The sequence below is a fragment of the Chamaea fasciata genome, unplaced genomic scaffold (genome assembly GCF_029207755.1).
Source record: "Chamaea fasciata isolate MVZ Bird 193981 ecotype frontalis unplaced genomic scaffold, bChaFas1.0.hap1 SCAF_3, whole genome shotgun sequence".
Classification (NCBI taxonomy): Eukaryota; Metazoa; Chordata; class Aves; order Passeriformes; family Sylviidae; genus Chamaea; species Chamaea fasciata.
In genome coordinates, this window is record NW_027094088.1 from 29,963,205 (window position 1) to 29,977,140 (window position 13,936).

At 42.3% G+C, this 13,936-nt stretch overlaps 1 protein-coding gene across 7 annotated transcripts in view; it reads right to left on the reverse strand.

Annotated features, from left to right (window-relative positions):
* The window catches only part of TTC7A (tetratricopeptide repeat domain 7A), a 168,215-nt gene that overhangs the window by 18,345 nt on the left and 135,934 nt on the right, over nt 1–13,936 (reverse strand). Inside the window, exon 20 of one of the 7 annotated variants that reach the window (XM_066178470.1) lies at nt 9,398–9,448. The exons of the other annotated variants lie outside the window; for them this stretch is intronic. Coding sequence (XP_066034567.1) covers nt 9,413–9,448 — 36 coding nt within the window. The 3' untranslated portion in view covers nt 9,398–9,412. Of the gene's footprint in view, nt 1–9,397; nt 9,449–13,936 lie in introns of those variants that run through there. 7 annotated transcript variants of the gene reach the window in all.

Below are 13,936 nucleotides of genomic sequence, written 5' to 3' on the forward strand. Positions count from 1 at the left end.
CCAGCAGCATTTAAGATGTACAGCACTGCGGAGAGGCAGGTACTTTCAAGGCTTTTTTACCTCTTCTACTTTGGATGGGGCTCACTGGAAACACAGCAACTTTGGTTTGGCAGAGTTAGTTTTGTCTTGTCCCTGGTTTACCTCTTAAAGTTTCCCCAGCATAGTGGGGAAGTTGTGGAAGCATCAGATTCCTGTGTTGCATGCAGTGAGGGACAGCAATGTTCAAGCATGGTTATTTAGGCTTGTCAAACCTCTCTGCAGCAGTCCTAGTCACCTGGGGAAGGGGGTGGCATCCACACCCACAGCTGTTTCTTTAACTCTCATCCTTGAGAAAACATCTCAAGCCTAGGTAAGTGTTAAAGACATGCTATAGACTTTTGTTCCTTGCCCCAAGCATTGGGATATTCTGCCATAGGTACCTAAGAGCCATCATAATTCCTTTTAATGTGAAAGGTTTCACCGTTCACCATCTATGGTATCTGAGCAAAGGAAGTCTCTCCTAAAGGGAGCTCTCTTCTAATAGGAGATGGGGAGAAGCAGTCCTGGTTCTTCTCAAACTGTGACAGGCTCTCTGACCACTGAGATGGAAAAAGTTCAGAAATCGTCTAGTTCAAAGTATGCAAAAATAGCAGGGCTGCAATTCCAACAAGGCTGCTCTTCTGTCCCTGTTTGATGACAGCTTGTGAGAGTGAAAATGAGTAGTGCAAGACTATTGAGACTTAATCTATTGTAGAATTTTAGTTGAATGAATTTGATTTGAAAGGATTTGTGCTACATGTATATATCATGAGTTGTCATTTCTGCCTGCACTGACACTACATTATGTGAGCATTCTTATTCCAGAGACTAGCTGCATTGATAAAATCACTTAGTACAGCTGACCATGCTAAAAATAAATATATAAAAAACAGGCTGCCTTTTGGCTCAAGGATCTCACATATACACCATTTTTACTTTGTGATGCTGCTATTTTCGATGCTGCTATTTTATATTTTCTGGCTTGGGAAAGCTAATTTCAAACAATGGGCTAGTTGCAAACTACTTCCTTTGATTGTTCTTCCTTCACTATTCAAAGTAAGAGATACGTTAAAATGATACGTGCCTCAAGTTAGTCTGATTTGCTGTGTCAGCCAGCAAATAATGTACAATATAGAATTTCTCAGAGAACACAAAACCTATGAGCTAAGGAAGTTTTCTAATCACTGGTGACTATGGTGAAGTTAAAAAAAAAAAATTTCAAGTTGCAGAAATCTGAAATTAACACCTATCTCAAATACTTTATAATCATTTATCATTAGTGGAAAGCAGTCCTGAGCTTTCAAGGTTGCTTGGTCAACATATTTGTGGTATTCCAGGAACAGCAAGGAATGCTAAGGTGAGGGTTTCTGCTCCTGAAGCCCGGAATTCTCCAGGGCTTATGCGTTTTACTGGCTTCTCTCTCTACGTTTATTTATTTTTCTTGCTCTCAAGGCAAGACAGTTTTCAGGCAAACAAGTTACCAAATGGTCCATGAACCCAGTGCCGACGATACTGCAGGCAATTTTGCTCTTAATGTGCATGAAATATGTGCAGAATCTCTTACTCTCACTGAAGTCATAAGGAGAACTGGGATCTGCTTGTATTGGAGAAGCCTGTCCCGAACTATCCTCATGTAAATAATCTCTGTTCAGAAAAGATTTAAATGCTGTGGGGTCTGGCTGTGTGTTAGCAAATCTATAAGCTCTCCTACAACATTCAAGCTTTGAGCCTCACAATGCAGTAAGGGATTATACAGGACTTTAGAAATGTTTCACTGTGGCATTTGTTTAATGTGACCTAGCTTCATTTGTCTGTATTAGTCACTCCTGTGCTCTGTTGAGCTGCAAGTGACAGCCTCAAAGACAAAATAACTCTGCTGGCCAATCTGCCACAAAAATTACTATAAAAAGTAATTATCTGAAGCACAGTGACATCTTCAGAAGCTCTATATAATTTGCTAGATGCAAGGGAATAACACTGCTCTCAATCCCATTAGAAGTGCCAAACCTGCTCACCATTCACTGTTTTTGGAAACACTGGCCAGGGGAGTATTTACATAAAGATGAGGCTAATTTTTCTCCAGGTTTAAAAAAAATTGCCACAATCTCAGAGCAGCTTGAAAATTTATTTTAGATACAATTCATAGTTTCTTCTTTACTACCAATTTGGTTTAACCAGGTTGGTATGTTATGCCAAATGTGCTGAACAAGTGCTGTATTTCACTTTGCAAGGCAAAAGAAGCAGTGGGGGAGACCTGTACACTAGGGAGAGGTTTGACTGCAGAGTTGGATGATGGTGATGATAGGGTTGAGTGTTTAGAGTGAGAGTCAGGGGGAAGGCCAGCATGGCAGATATTCTGGTGGGAGTATGTTATGGACCACCCAATCAGGATGAAGAGGCAGACAGAATATTCTATAAGCACCTGAAAGATAAGTCTTACAGTCACTAACTCTTGTTCTTGTGGGGGACTTCAACTTACCAAATGTCCACTGGAAATACAACACAGCAGACAGGAAGCAGTCTAGGAGTTCCTGCAGTAAAATTCCTGGGGTTATTCAGGCTGGAGAAATGGCGGCTCAGATAAGACCTTATCACTCTCAACAACTACCTGAAAGAAGGATGTAGTCAGGTGTCTCTTCTCCTGAGTAACAAGTGATAGGATGAGAGAAGTGGCATCAAGTTGTGTCCAGGGCAGGTCTGCGTGAAATATTAGGAAGAAATTCTTCAGTGAAAAGGTTGTCAAGCACTGGAAGAGGCTGCCCAGAGAAGTGGTAGAGTCACCATCCCTGGATATATTTAAAGGATGTGTGAATATAGCACTCAGGGACAGGGTTTAGTGGTGGACTTGGCAGTGCTGGGTGACGGCTGGACACGGTGATATCAGAGGTCTTTTCCAACCTAAACAATTCTATCGTTCAGCTGTATTTAGACCCTTTAGTGCTGGTTCATGTCATGTTTAATGCAGGTGTAAAAGTCTGCAAGACACAGACCAACTTGACAGGTTGTGGAGAAGAAGAGGGATCTGTTGCTTGTAACACAAGGAGAGACAGAGACCACAAGAGTAAGTTTATCACTGAACAGCAACAGCATGTGCTGTGTTTATATATGGAACAGCAGCTTCTCCTGGCCCTCAGGGTTAACAGGCCCAGACACATGAGAGCCAAAGCAAGGATGGCAGTCTCCCACTGTCTCAGTATTTGGGTTACATGGTGAGGTAATACGGGGGCTAAAGGCATGGCTAAGGTCAACTCACCACACTCCATTTCATGTCTCAGCAACTGCCCTCACTCAGCCTGCCACTCCACTCCCTTCAAGATCATTAACTGCTTACAAACAAAGCTTCACTCTTTCAACAAATGATACTCCTCCCTCCTGCCCTCACCTGGCTAGTTTTGTGAGGAAAGTCTTTGGAATCTGGCTCATATTTTCTTACTTTGTTCTATCCTGGGGCACAGCCCACTTCCCAAGCAGCCTTGGGGACCTGTCCCCTTTCCAAAGCACCAGACCCCAGCCACTCAAGTTTTCTCAGACGATGCAGGAGATGCTCCTTCCATTTAGGATTTCATAACCAAATCTGAGCCTGCTAAAGCCAGCTGACACTATGCTTCATGTAGCCCTGATGCACACAAATATGTGTGTACACAGAGACACACACAATGACACAACGTAAGTTGTGGCCCTGCTGTAGGCAACAGAGGATGACAGAACCATTCTAACAGCTCACCTGTTTATGAACAAACAACAAAAGCATAAAATCAATCAGGGAGCCTCCTACCAAAGGTATCTTCCTCCAACAGCTTTCCAATGACTAGTGAATTCCCAAAACGCCTAACATGTAAAAAAACCCCCAAACCTAAGTACTGTGTGGTTTCTGGTAGGAAGGGCACTGTGTGTTACTGAGAAATTCAGTTGTGATACCAAAATCTCAGCATAATTCAGAGATGGCAGCTCTATATCTTATTTAAGCATTGAACAAATTTAATTTTCTGCTTATTCTGAGTGTAAAGGTTTTACTTGCTGTAAGTGGTCATTATGTGTGATTTGCCTCTGGCCCTTAACAATACAGGTCTTGCTTGTCATTTCTGTGCCCCAGTCTCCCTGCAGCTTTAGGAGGAACTGCATTTGCCGAATAGTGACATTTTGCACACAGGATGTAATAACCTCAAGCAATCGTACAGGCTGGACACCAGCTGGGGAGAAGTAGCTCTGCAGAAAAGGACTTGGGGATGCTGGCAGACAAGAGTGAGCACAAGCCAGCATGGCACCCACGCAGTGCCCAAGGCTAATGGCTTACTGTGCTGAAATAGGTAATGCACCACAGCAGACTGAAATTAGGCATTTCTTTCTATTTGGTTCGCATCTGGAGTGCTCTCACCAGAGTTTTGGGTTCCTCAGTGATGAAAAGATAATGACAAACTGAAGAAGGACAGGTGAAGGGCCACTGAGATGGCTGGGGAGCCATGATATTATGAGGAATTTGAGAGAGGAACATTTATTCAACCTTCCCCTCTCCAGGCTAAGAAGAGATTCAAACGCTATCTTCAGCTGTCTAATGGGTGACTGAAAGAAAGATAGGACCAAACTTTTCTGAGAGGTGCTCAGCTGCAACGGATTAAGGTTACGGCAACGAAAATTCTGGTTGAGCAGCTATAAAGAAAAATTTCTTCACAAGGAGTATGCAGCACCAGAACTTCTGCATAGACAGGTGGTGGAACAGCCATCCCTGGAAATACTTAAGGCTCAAATGGACACAGCCCTACCTATATCAGATATTTGAAGCTGACCCTTCTGTGAGCAGGAGGTGGGACCAGATGACCTCCATAGGAAAGGTCCTTCCTCACCTGAACTCTTCTGTGATTCTAATGTGCCTCATGACATGTGTGCTAAGATATTAAGAGCACTTAATATATCATCACTGGTGTCCGGTATCAGCAACATTTTCATCAGCTGGAACACTGCCCAGCTGACTCAAATACTGTACATCTTGTCTAAATGCAATTAAAAAAGGCACATGGCAGTTTCTGTGTATCTCAATTAGCCTTGTACTGTGCAGTGATATTCAAAATTAGCTGAGTTGGGGGTCTGTTCCCCACTTAGTTCAGAGTTTATGTTGAGCTCCCCTGGTTCATTGTAAATCTTATTAAGGCTCACAAAATAAGGCTCTCCTTCAGAGTCACATTAACCACAGTTTAAATTCTGAGGGATCAGAGCAAAGCTCACACAGTGCAAACCTAACGAATCAAACCCTAAAAGATTAATGTTCCTGCATAAAGCAGCAAACCTCACACAGAGCTCCACAGACCTGTTTCTTTTATTGCTCTGCTCTTAGGATAAAAGAGGAGCAACAGGGCAGTGACGTCTCTCCACACTGGTATCTATTATCGTAATGCTAAGTGTTAGCTCCTACCACCTCTGTAATCTTGTCTGGGAAGTTCTGCTACAGCATTTACATTCTTATCTTTGTTTAGTCAATGCTGGCAATAAAAGCATAAACAAATAATCTCCACTGTACAGCCTGGCAGTACTTAGATGCTGCCATTTGTGTTCCAGTTGATTTTTATTTGCAATCTCTTATGCTGGTGACAATCTCAGAAAGCAGGTACAGCCTGGTAAGCAATGCAACTGAAAACTGATGTTTTTATGAGTCTGCCCTTTTTACTTGAATGCTGAAGAGGTGAACACAAGCAAAGGGAGAACTGGGATAATTATGAAAACATCAAAGCAGTAATTTCTCTGAAACAAGTCAATGTATTTTAACTAATTTCCTGCCTTGGGCCATGCACTAGGAGGTACTCAACTGCCTCATGTGATATAATTTAAAGAGGTATGTGATCTACACAAACATAGGCACCCTCTTTAATTGCACAGTCTCTCTGTACCTTCAGGGGAAGAACAGAGGGAGATTTCCACAAGGCAATGCAGGGCAGCAACCTAACAAAAGCGGCTCTGCCCCAATGCTGGAGAACCCCTCTCTCTGGACAACAGGTAGAAAGAGCGACCAACTCATCTATCTGAGACAAAGGCTGAGAACTAGGCAACGTGAATTTTCCCCACACAAATCAAAACTTCAGACTCTCAGAAGCAAAGAGGAAGTATAAAAGTCTACTGTTTTGTTTATTCCTTACACAGCCAATGGCTATTAAGTGAAGCATTACCTATTCAACTTCCAAAAATACTAGTAACGAGGACTGGCTTAGGCAAATGTTATATTTGGCAATGCCAGTGAACTGCCAGACTCCAGAGAGTAACCACAAGGCAGAGATGCTCCAGCCTGCTTCTGATTAAGAAGCTCCCAGTTGGTGTGCTGAGTCCAGTGACTGTCTCCAGTCCATGCCCTTCCAGGTAGAAGAAAGGATCGGCTAACTGGTCATAAATCTCCCCACTGAAAGCTGATTAGCTTGAAAATCCCCTGTTGTTCTGTCAGGAAGCCATAGAGGAGAGGTGCAAATCCATTAAATTACATCTGGCAGACACACATCTAAGAATACATGGCATTTGGTGATACATGGAAACTACCATGTTATACCGTCAGACAGCTCATGAGTATCTCTTTCCAAATTACCATTCTTGCAATCTAATTCTCATTACTCTCACTCAACTGTTCCATTAATGTTGTATTTTTCCTCCCAAGGGATTACCATTGATTTTTTTTTTTTGTCTTGAGCACACACAGCAAGGTCATACTGTTTCCTACAGGGTGGATTCATTCAATAAAGAACTACGCTATTAAACCAACTTGATGTTATTGTCAATAGAGCTGAGCTGCCACAATGCGGCTTAAGAGAATTTCCATGCAACTCTCCTGAGTCCAGCTACATCCATCATTCCACTTCACAACACACTAGACACTTGACAACTCATTAAAAATATATATAAAAAATGGAAGTCAGGACTGCATCCCAGGGAAGCCCTACTAACATTCAAACTCCACCTCTAATTTAAAAAATAATAAACAGCAACATAATTACAAAGCGCTTCTGGGAATAGAAGTTCTTCAACGGAAAATGAAAATAGGAAGGCAGGACAGCAGGTAGGCCTGCAAAATGCTTTTGGCTGGATATTCTGCATTTCAGATCACAGGTAGGTATATTGATTCAGTCACTGTTGGCCTGGGCAGCTTGAATAGGCAACCACCAATTTGGGTTTGGTAAAGTCCTGCTTTTGGGATGATCCAGTCTTTCCTTCATACCTTGATCAAGCTGCAGTATCAGAGGGGTAAGATTGTTTCTTCCCATGTCATGACCTAGAAGGCTGTTTCAGAACCTCTCTGCACTGATACCTGGGAACCCTCTTCAATCTGCAGCAGCAACTTAGAGCAGACAAAGCTGCCTCCTCTGATGCAGCTTTCCTCTCCCCACAGCATTCCCTCTTTGTTTCCACATGTATCTGCAGAGAGCAGATGTATCCCTTCCCAGCCTTTGCCTTACTATCTTGACAAGTCAAGCTCTGTGTTGCCCATCCCTGATGATCACAGCAATTTCCCTGTGGCTTCCCCCCTCTGCACTCCATCTTTTTCCAGGCAGGGATTCTCTTGGCTACTTTGGCAAAAACATAGGCAAAAGTCACGCTGGCAATATCAAACAGCAGCTCAGTGAGAGACTAGAGTTTTATAGAAGCATGAGGAAGGACAAGAGGAAAGGAGCAAGAGGAGTGTTTCTACCAGGTAAAAAAATGCACTGTTTTAGATGTCGCAAAGAGCAAACAGGAAATGTATATTAAGTTCCTGCCTCAGGAGTTGAGTTTTCCAAAGGGCTGAAGACTTCCTCCCAATTTCTTGGTCCTGGATTGTCTGCTCTGTTGTTTTCAGATACTCCCTCAACACCACTGGAACAAGCTTCGGACCTACGTGCACTTAGGATTCTTAGTGAATTTTACCTTTCTTTGATAAAATACCAAATAAATAGCATTGAAAAAGCCATCTGGGGCAAATCAAGGTTGGGTTCATGTCCTGAAGAAATCTACAAGGTGGAGAGAGATGTAAAAGGAAGAAGCATCCTATGGAACAGCTAATGGAAGAAGAAAAAAAGTGATTTTAACTGTCTCTGAATGGCCAATGCTTTATCTTGGTATTTTTAAAGTAAGCAGCAGTCTATGCTTTTTTCTGTCTCTTCTGTTCCTTCCAATTCTTTCCCCTCCCCTTCTCTCTTATGCACCTATATATCACCATCTGCCTGTTCTCCAAGTGTACTGGAGAAATGCAGTGCCTTGAACAGAAAAAGAAGTAGTGAAAAAATGGCATATAGGGACTTACCCACATCGAGGGAAAACTTATGGGATGGGCTGAAACGTTTAAATGTTTTGTACTATCAAAGCAGTCCAAAAATATCCTGCTGGATATTAGGACTTAGCAAATTCACCCTTGCAGCGTTTTCTTGTGCAATCCATATTAGGTAGACCTAAGGGAGTCCCAGGGTCTGTAGCTCTCAAAGCTGCAGCATGGAAGACGTCACTGGTCTTCCTTTGGGTGGCTCGAATCTCCTGTTGACTGTCACTATTACTTACTTAAGGAAGGAAAAGAAAAAAAAAAAGGGCACTTCGTTCAAGGTTGCTCCATTTTTGGAATTGCTTGTAATGACTGTTATTCTAATGCTGCTTCTACCTTCAGGTCTGTCATATCTCCCTTAAAAATCCAAACCCTTTCTCACCAGGGAAAAACTGCAGAATTGTACTGGTACAGGGATGTTCTGCTGGTACTGAATTTGTAGAGCAGGAGGATACATTCACTGCCAGAGAAAGGAAGCACCCTCCCTCCCCCTGCAAAAAGCTATTTTTTGCAGGCGTTGTCATATCTTATCCCCAGGAAGAGGGGAGGGCTGTGCTAGAAAGTTGTCAGAGTCACATTTGCTTCTGTTGTACTCTGTCCTTCACAGCGCCACTGTAACGACGTATCAATACAGTTGAGGGCATGGCACTGCACACAGGCACAGCAGATCGCTCTAATGAAAACAAACCCTTGCTAGAGGAAGAAAGAGTTTGCAGATCAGCCTCCTAAATCCCACTCCCACCACAATAATGTTTTCACCACTGCTTTACATTTAGGGACATAAGGGTACTCAAAGCTGTAAAGCACATCATTTGTGCTGAACAGTTGCAGTACTTTGTCCAAAATAATTTGTGGTCCAAAATCCCACATGAATAAAGGCATCGAGACATATAATTAGAATAAATAAGATTTTGCGCTTACAGTGTGTCTGTCATCTGAAAGTATGTGCAGATATTAATTAAGCTCCACAAACCCCAGATGAAGTAGATTAGTAGCTTCATCCCTGTGTTACAGAGGTTTAGAGTAAAGTGTGACACATAATCGGAGCTGAGAGTGCAGCAGGGCTGGCCGTGCCAGCGATGGTGAGAGCCAGGGCTCCACCTCTTCTCCAGCCTCTCCACTGAATTGCCTTCAATGGAAAATGACTGAGTTGCAGCTCTTTGCTCCCTGGAAGAGAAAGGCACACCCTGTTGCACAACAGCAGCAAACCCCCAGCCCGAAGTGCTTTGATAAATACCAGGAAACGGTGCTTAGTTTGGGAAGAGAAACCCGGGGCTCGCTTGCTCTCATATATTTGCTTTGGGTGCCCTGTGTCTCTCTCTCTGAGACCCCAAGAGATCTCCCCTGCAGCAGCATCACCCCCCACAGCCCTGACAGCACAGCTCCTGGCTTCTCACGTTTGGAGGATATGCTACGGGGAGTATCTGAAGTACTTTAATATGCAGTATTGGTTTGCATATTTCTGTTTCTATGCATCTTTTCTATAACTCAGAAGCCACACCAATCTAGGATCACACAGACAGAATGTAATAAAAAACTGTAGGCAATACATACCTTCAAAACTTAAAATAACCCTCTCTTGAGGCAGGTTTTACATTCTGTTTTACATCTTATGTCTGACATCATACAAAAGTATTTAAAGTAATGAATGCAAAGTATATGAATATTAAGGAAAAAGAAAAGCAAACCCCAGACCCTTCGAAAGTATTACTAGCAAATCTTCAGTGGTTTTGTATGTTAAAGAATAATTAAAAATTTATTTCGCAGGCATTACCTACTGAAATTCAAGCTCCTATGACAGCAGTTTCTCAAAGATTCCCCCTAAGTAGTAGCTGTGATAATGAAAACTATTTCTCAGAATCACAAAAGTAGTACAACTGTCCAATTCCTCTGCTTACTACCTTTGCCTAAACAGGAGCGAGGGGAGCAGCATCTCATGCAGCCAGGAAGAAATCTCTCCCGGACAGACAAAAACAGGTCGTTTGCTGTGTCTCTCTAGATACAATCATCCACCTAATTACACTTAGAACAAACGCACGGTTGTCCTAACGACTGGGGGATGCATTTTAATTGTGATGTTCAATTCTCTGTACACAAATACAAAAAACTGAGCAAGAAATGTCACTAGAAAATGGAAACGGACCACAGCATACCTATCTACAAAATAGGCAACAAATTGTATAAACTACACCCACAAAGCAGCTCCTTAGAAGATAAACAACTCTATTAATGTGAAAACTACGCTCTTTCGCTCTCACATTTAAGCACAGAAAGCGTTCTAATTTCAGTTTTCAAGGTAAAAATGGTTTCAATTAGCATCCTAGCTACCTTACAAGACATACAGACCTTGGTATGACGGAGCCATGATAATTTACCCATGCAGAGAATTTGCCCTGTGATTTATACCATTACTGCATGGCAGCATGAAACAAATCCCCAAGGAAGTAAGGCATGTCATCCTTGAAAATATTAAGCAATCAAGCCATGTTTTATTATGTGAATGGATGCCTTTGAAAACAAGGATGCATGCACCATACTGTGAGGTAAAATGAAATAAATGAACAGAAATAATTCATTTCCATGTACTAATCAGTAGAAACTGTAGTCTTCAAATTACCCTGATGCTACCAAATGCGAGTCTGGAGACAATAGGTTGACTCTTCTACTAAAATGAACATGAAATTGCATCCTAAATACACAATGAAGACCAAATTAAACAGTCCAAGACTTTGCAAAGTCTTTTTCTTTTTATTCAGCCCTTGCACCCCACTAAACAATTAAGAGCAGAAGATTTAAATAAAGCATCATATAGTTTTCAAACGCTCAAATCTAATCAAGAGCAATGCACTTATCTTTGGCAAAAGGAACATAATCTATAAAAATATCTGTTCTCAATCAAGCCCTTCAGCTTCTAGCATTACCAGCAGAGCAAGATTTGTGTTCTGCCAGCTAAAAGGATGTCTCTGGCAAGCAAAATGAAGCATGTATATATATCTATCTAGCACAGACTAGAACTGCACGCTTGCTGGCTGTGTTGTGCTCCCAGACTGGGACACCAAGATCTCTGCAAGGACCTGAGACAGGTGTTACACTGCTACTGCTATTACATAGAGCCACGCATTTATAAGAGATGCTGACCATTCAGAAAATAAAATCCAGCCCCTACAGGCATGAGGAGATAAAAACAGAGCTTTGATAAGAAAATCAGGTTAATACAAAACAGCTGAAATAGAACACGATTTCTGTTATTTCTATGAAAGCGTATATAAATATAATTATGTGAGTAAAAGACCAAGGGATGGAGAGGGTTTTTTAAAACACTGAATCTACAACACTGCCTTTGAAGCTAAGCTATTTTTTCTGTAAGTACATTATTTGCCCTAGCCTGTTCATTCTAAAAAGAACAGTAAGAAGTTCAGAGAGAGGTAATAGCAATAATGAAAGGAATGGAACTGGTTCAGTGACAGATACCTGCAAAATCAGTAATGGGAAGGGGATGAATAAGAATCAGCAGTTATGTTATGTCTTCCAAAGTGAGAATCAGGTGCATCAGTGTGGCTAGGAAGAGCTACATCAAGAACATAGAGAATTCAGCAGTTCCTTGTACAGTAGAAAAGAGACCTGTGGGTCTCCTTGCTGAAGGGTATTGTGGACGATGAAAGCTCTAACACAGGCTCAAGACAAGTTCATGAAAGAGAAATCCACCCGGAATTACTAAGCAAGTACAATCTACCCCTGCTTTGGGATGTCCCCAAGCTAGGTTCTAACCTTAGAAATACCATGTATGCCTGCCCTGGCCTCATTCTTTCCTAGGCACTTTGCTGCTGGTGGTGAGAAGGCGTAGTTGAACCTCTGGCCTGACCTGATACAGTCATGCCAATGTTATATTTAGTATCTACTTGCAGAAAAAATTTCTGGTAATAGCTTCAGATGCACTTTGCGGGGGGGGGGGGGGGGGGGGATGGCTGGATGAAACACAGCTTTGCAGAAAAGGACTTGGTGAACAAGCAGCTGGTCATGGGCCAGCAATGCACCCTTGCAGCAAAGACAGCTCACAGTATCCTGGGCTGCGTTAGGAACTGTGTTGCCAAAAGGTTGAGCAAGTTCATCCTGCCCCTCTACTCAGCATTGGTGGGGCCACACCTGGAGTAGTGTGTCCAGTTCTGGGCACTCCAGCACAAGGAAGATGTGGACATACTGCAGAGAGTCTGGGGCATCAAGATCATGAAGGGACTGGAGCATTTGTCATACAAGGAGAACCTGAGAGCTGTGACTGTTCAGCCTGGTAGAAGAGAGCGGAGACCTTATCAGGACCGTTAAATATCTGATGGTAAGGTGTAAAGAAGTGCAACCTCTTGGAACTTCTCAGGGATATCCAGTGACTGGATGGGCACAAACTGACACATAAGAAATTACATTTAAACATTATTAAAAGCTTTGCTTATTGTAAGGGTGATCAAATACTGCAAGAGATTGCACAGAGGTTGCTCCATCCTTGGAGATAGTCAAACCCCAGCTGGACATGGTCCTGGTACCTTGCTCTAGCTGAACCTGTTAAGGAGGGAGTTGGAGACGAAGTACAAAATCTCCCAAGATCCCTTCCAACCTCAACCATTCTGTGATTCTGGTATGTGGGCACTACGTCCCAAACTACATTTACCACAAAGAACCTCTCCCAGACAAAAACCACCAGGCATTCCTGTGGAAAGGCTACAATCTACACTGATCTTTGAAAATTATGGCCACCAAACAGCCCACAGTCGATCCGTTGGCCCAGCTTAGGTGACTTAAATCCAGTTTGTTTTTCCAACTTCAGTTGGAGAGTACTCTGTGACTGTGAACTGTTCCTGCATGGCTGCCAATCTTATGTTTCATGGTGCAGATGACAGACAAAGAACAACTCTCGTGATTAGCACAACCTCTGTTAGCTGTATAGTCTCTTTGATTTCGTTATCAAATATGTGTTCACAAGATCATGTTTTCCACCCATTCATGCGGTCACAACGGAACACAATATGAACAGGGACACATTATGAACAAAACCCAATATACTGTTCATTTTGTTTTGCCATCAAGGAGAGGGATGAGGTAGTGCAGACAGCTACATGGCATTTTGATACCAACCTTATGGCCCTTGCCCCAACCTTCAAGAGAAGTAGGAAATCATTACAGTTTTTCACTGCATTCAGTAATATACAAGTATGAGTCAAGCAATTTTTTTTGCTTTGTTTTGATGGTATTTTTTATTATTTTCATTAAATCTGGCACAGTGATGGAGATGAGGGTGCCCATTTCCTTCCCTTTTAAACATGATTCTTTCTCTTCTTCCCTGAACTAAAACGTGTTGAGAATTGCTATGTGAGATGCATGCTGGGCAGGAGTCTTCCGAATATCCCAGTACGTTTTCAGTTTAACTTGCAATATTACATATAGTTTTTGGACTCAAATTCAACATGCTGGCATTGATTTTGTCCTCCTTTGAATCAAAAGTGAGAATGGTACTGAATGCACTGTGGCTGGGAACTAATAAATTTCAGTGTCTTTCTCTAGTTACATACGGGTAGGTGGATTTGTGTATTGCATTTAAAGGAGGTGTCATCTGCCCCAGCTTATGTTATATTTTCTGACTCGGTTGGGCACATGTCAGTTTTGTTA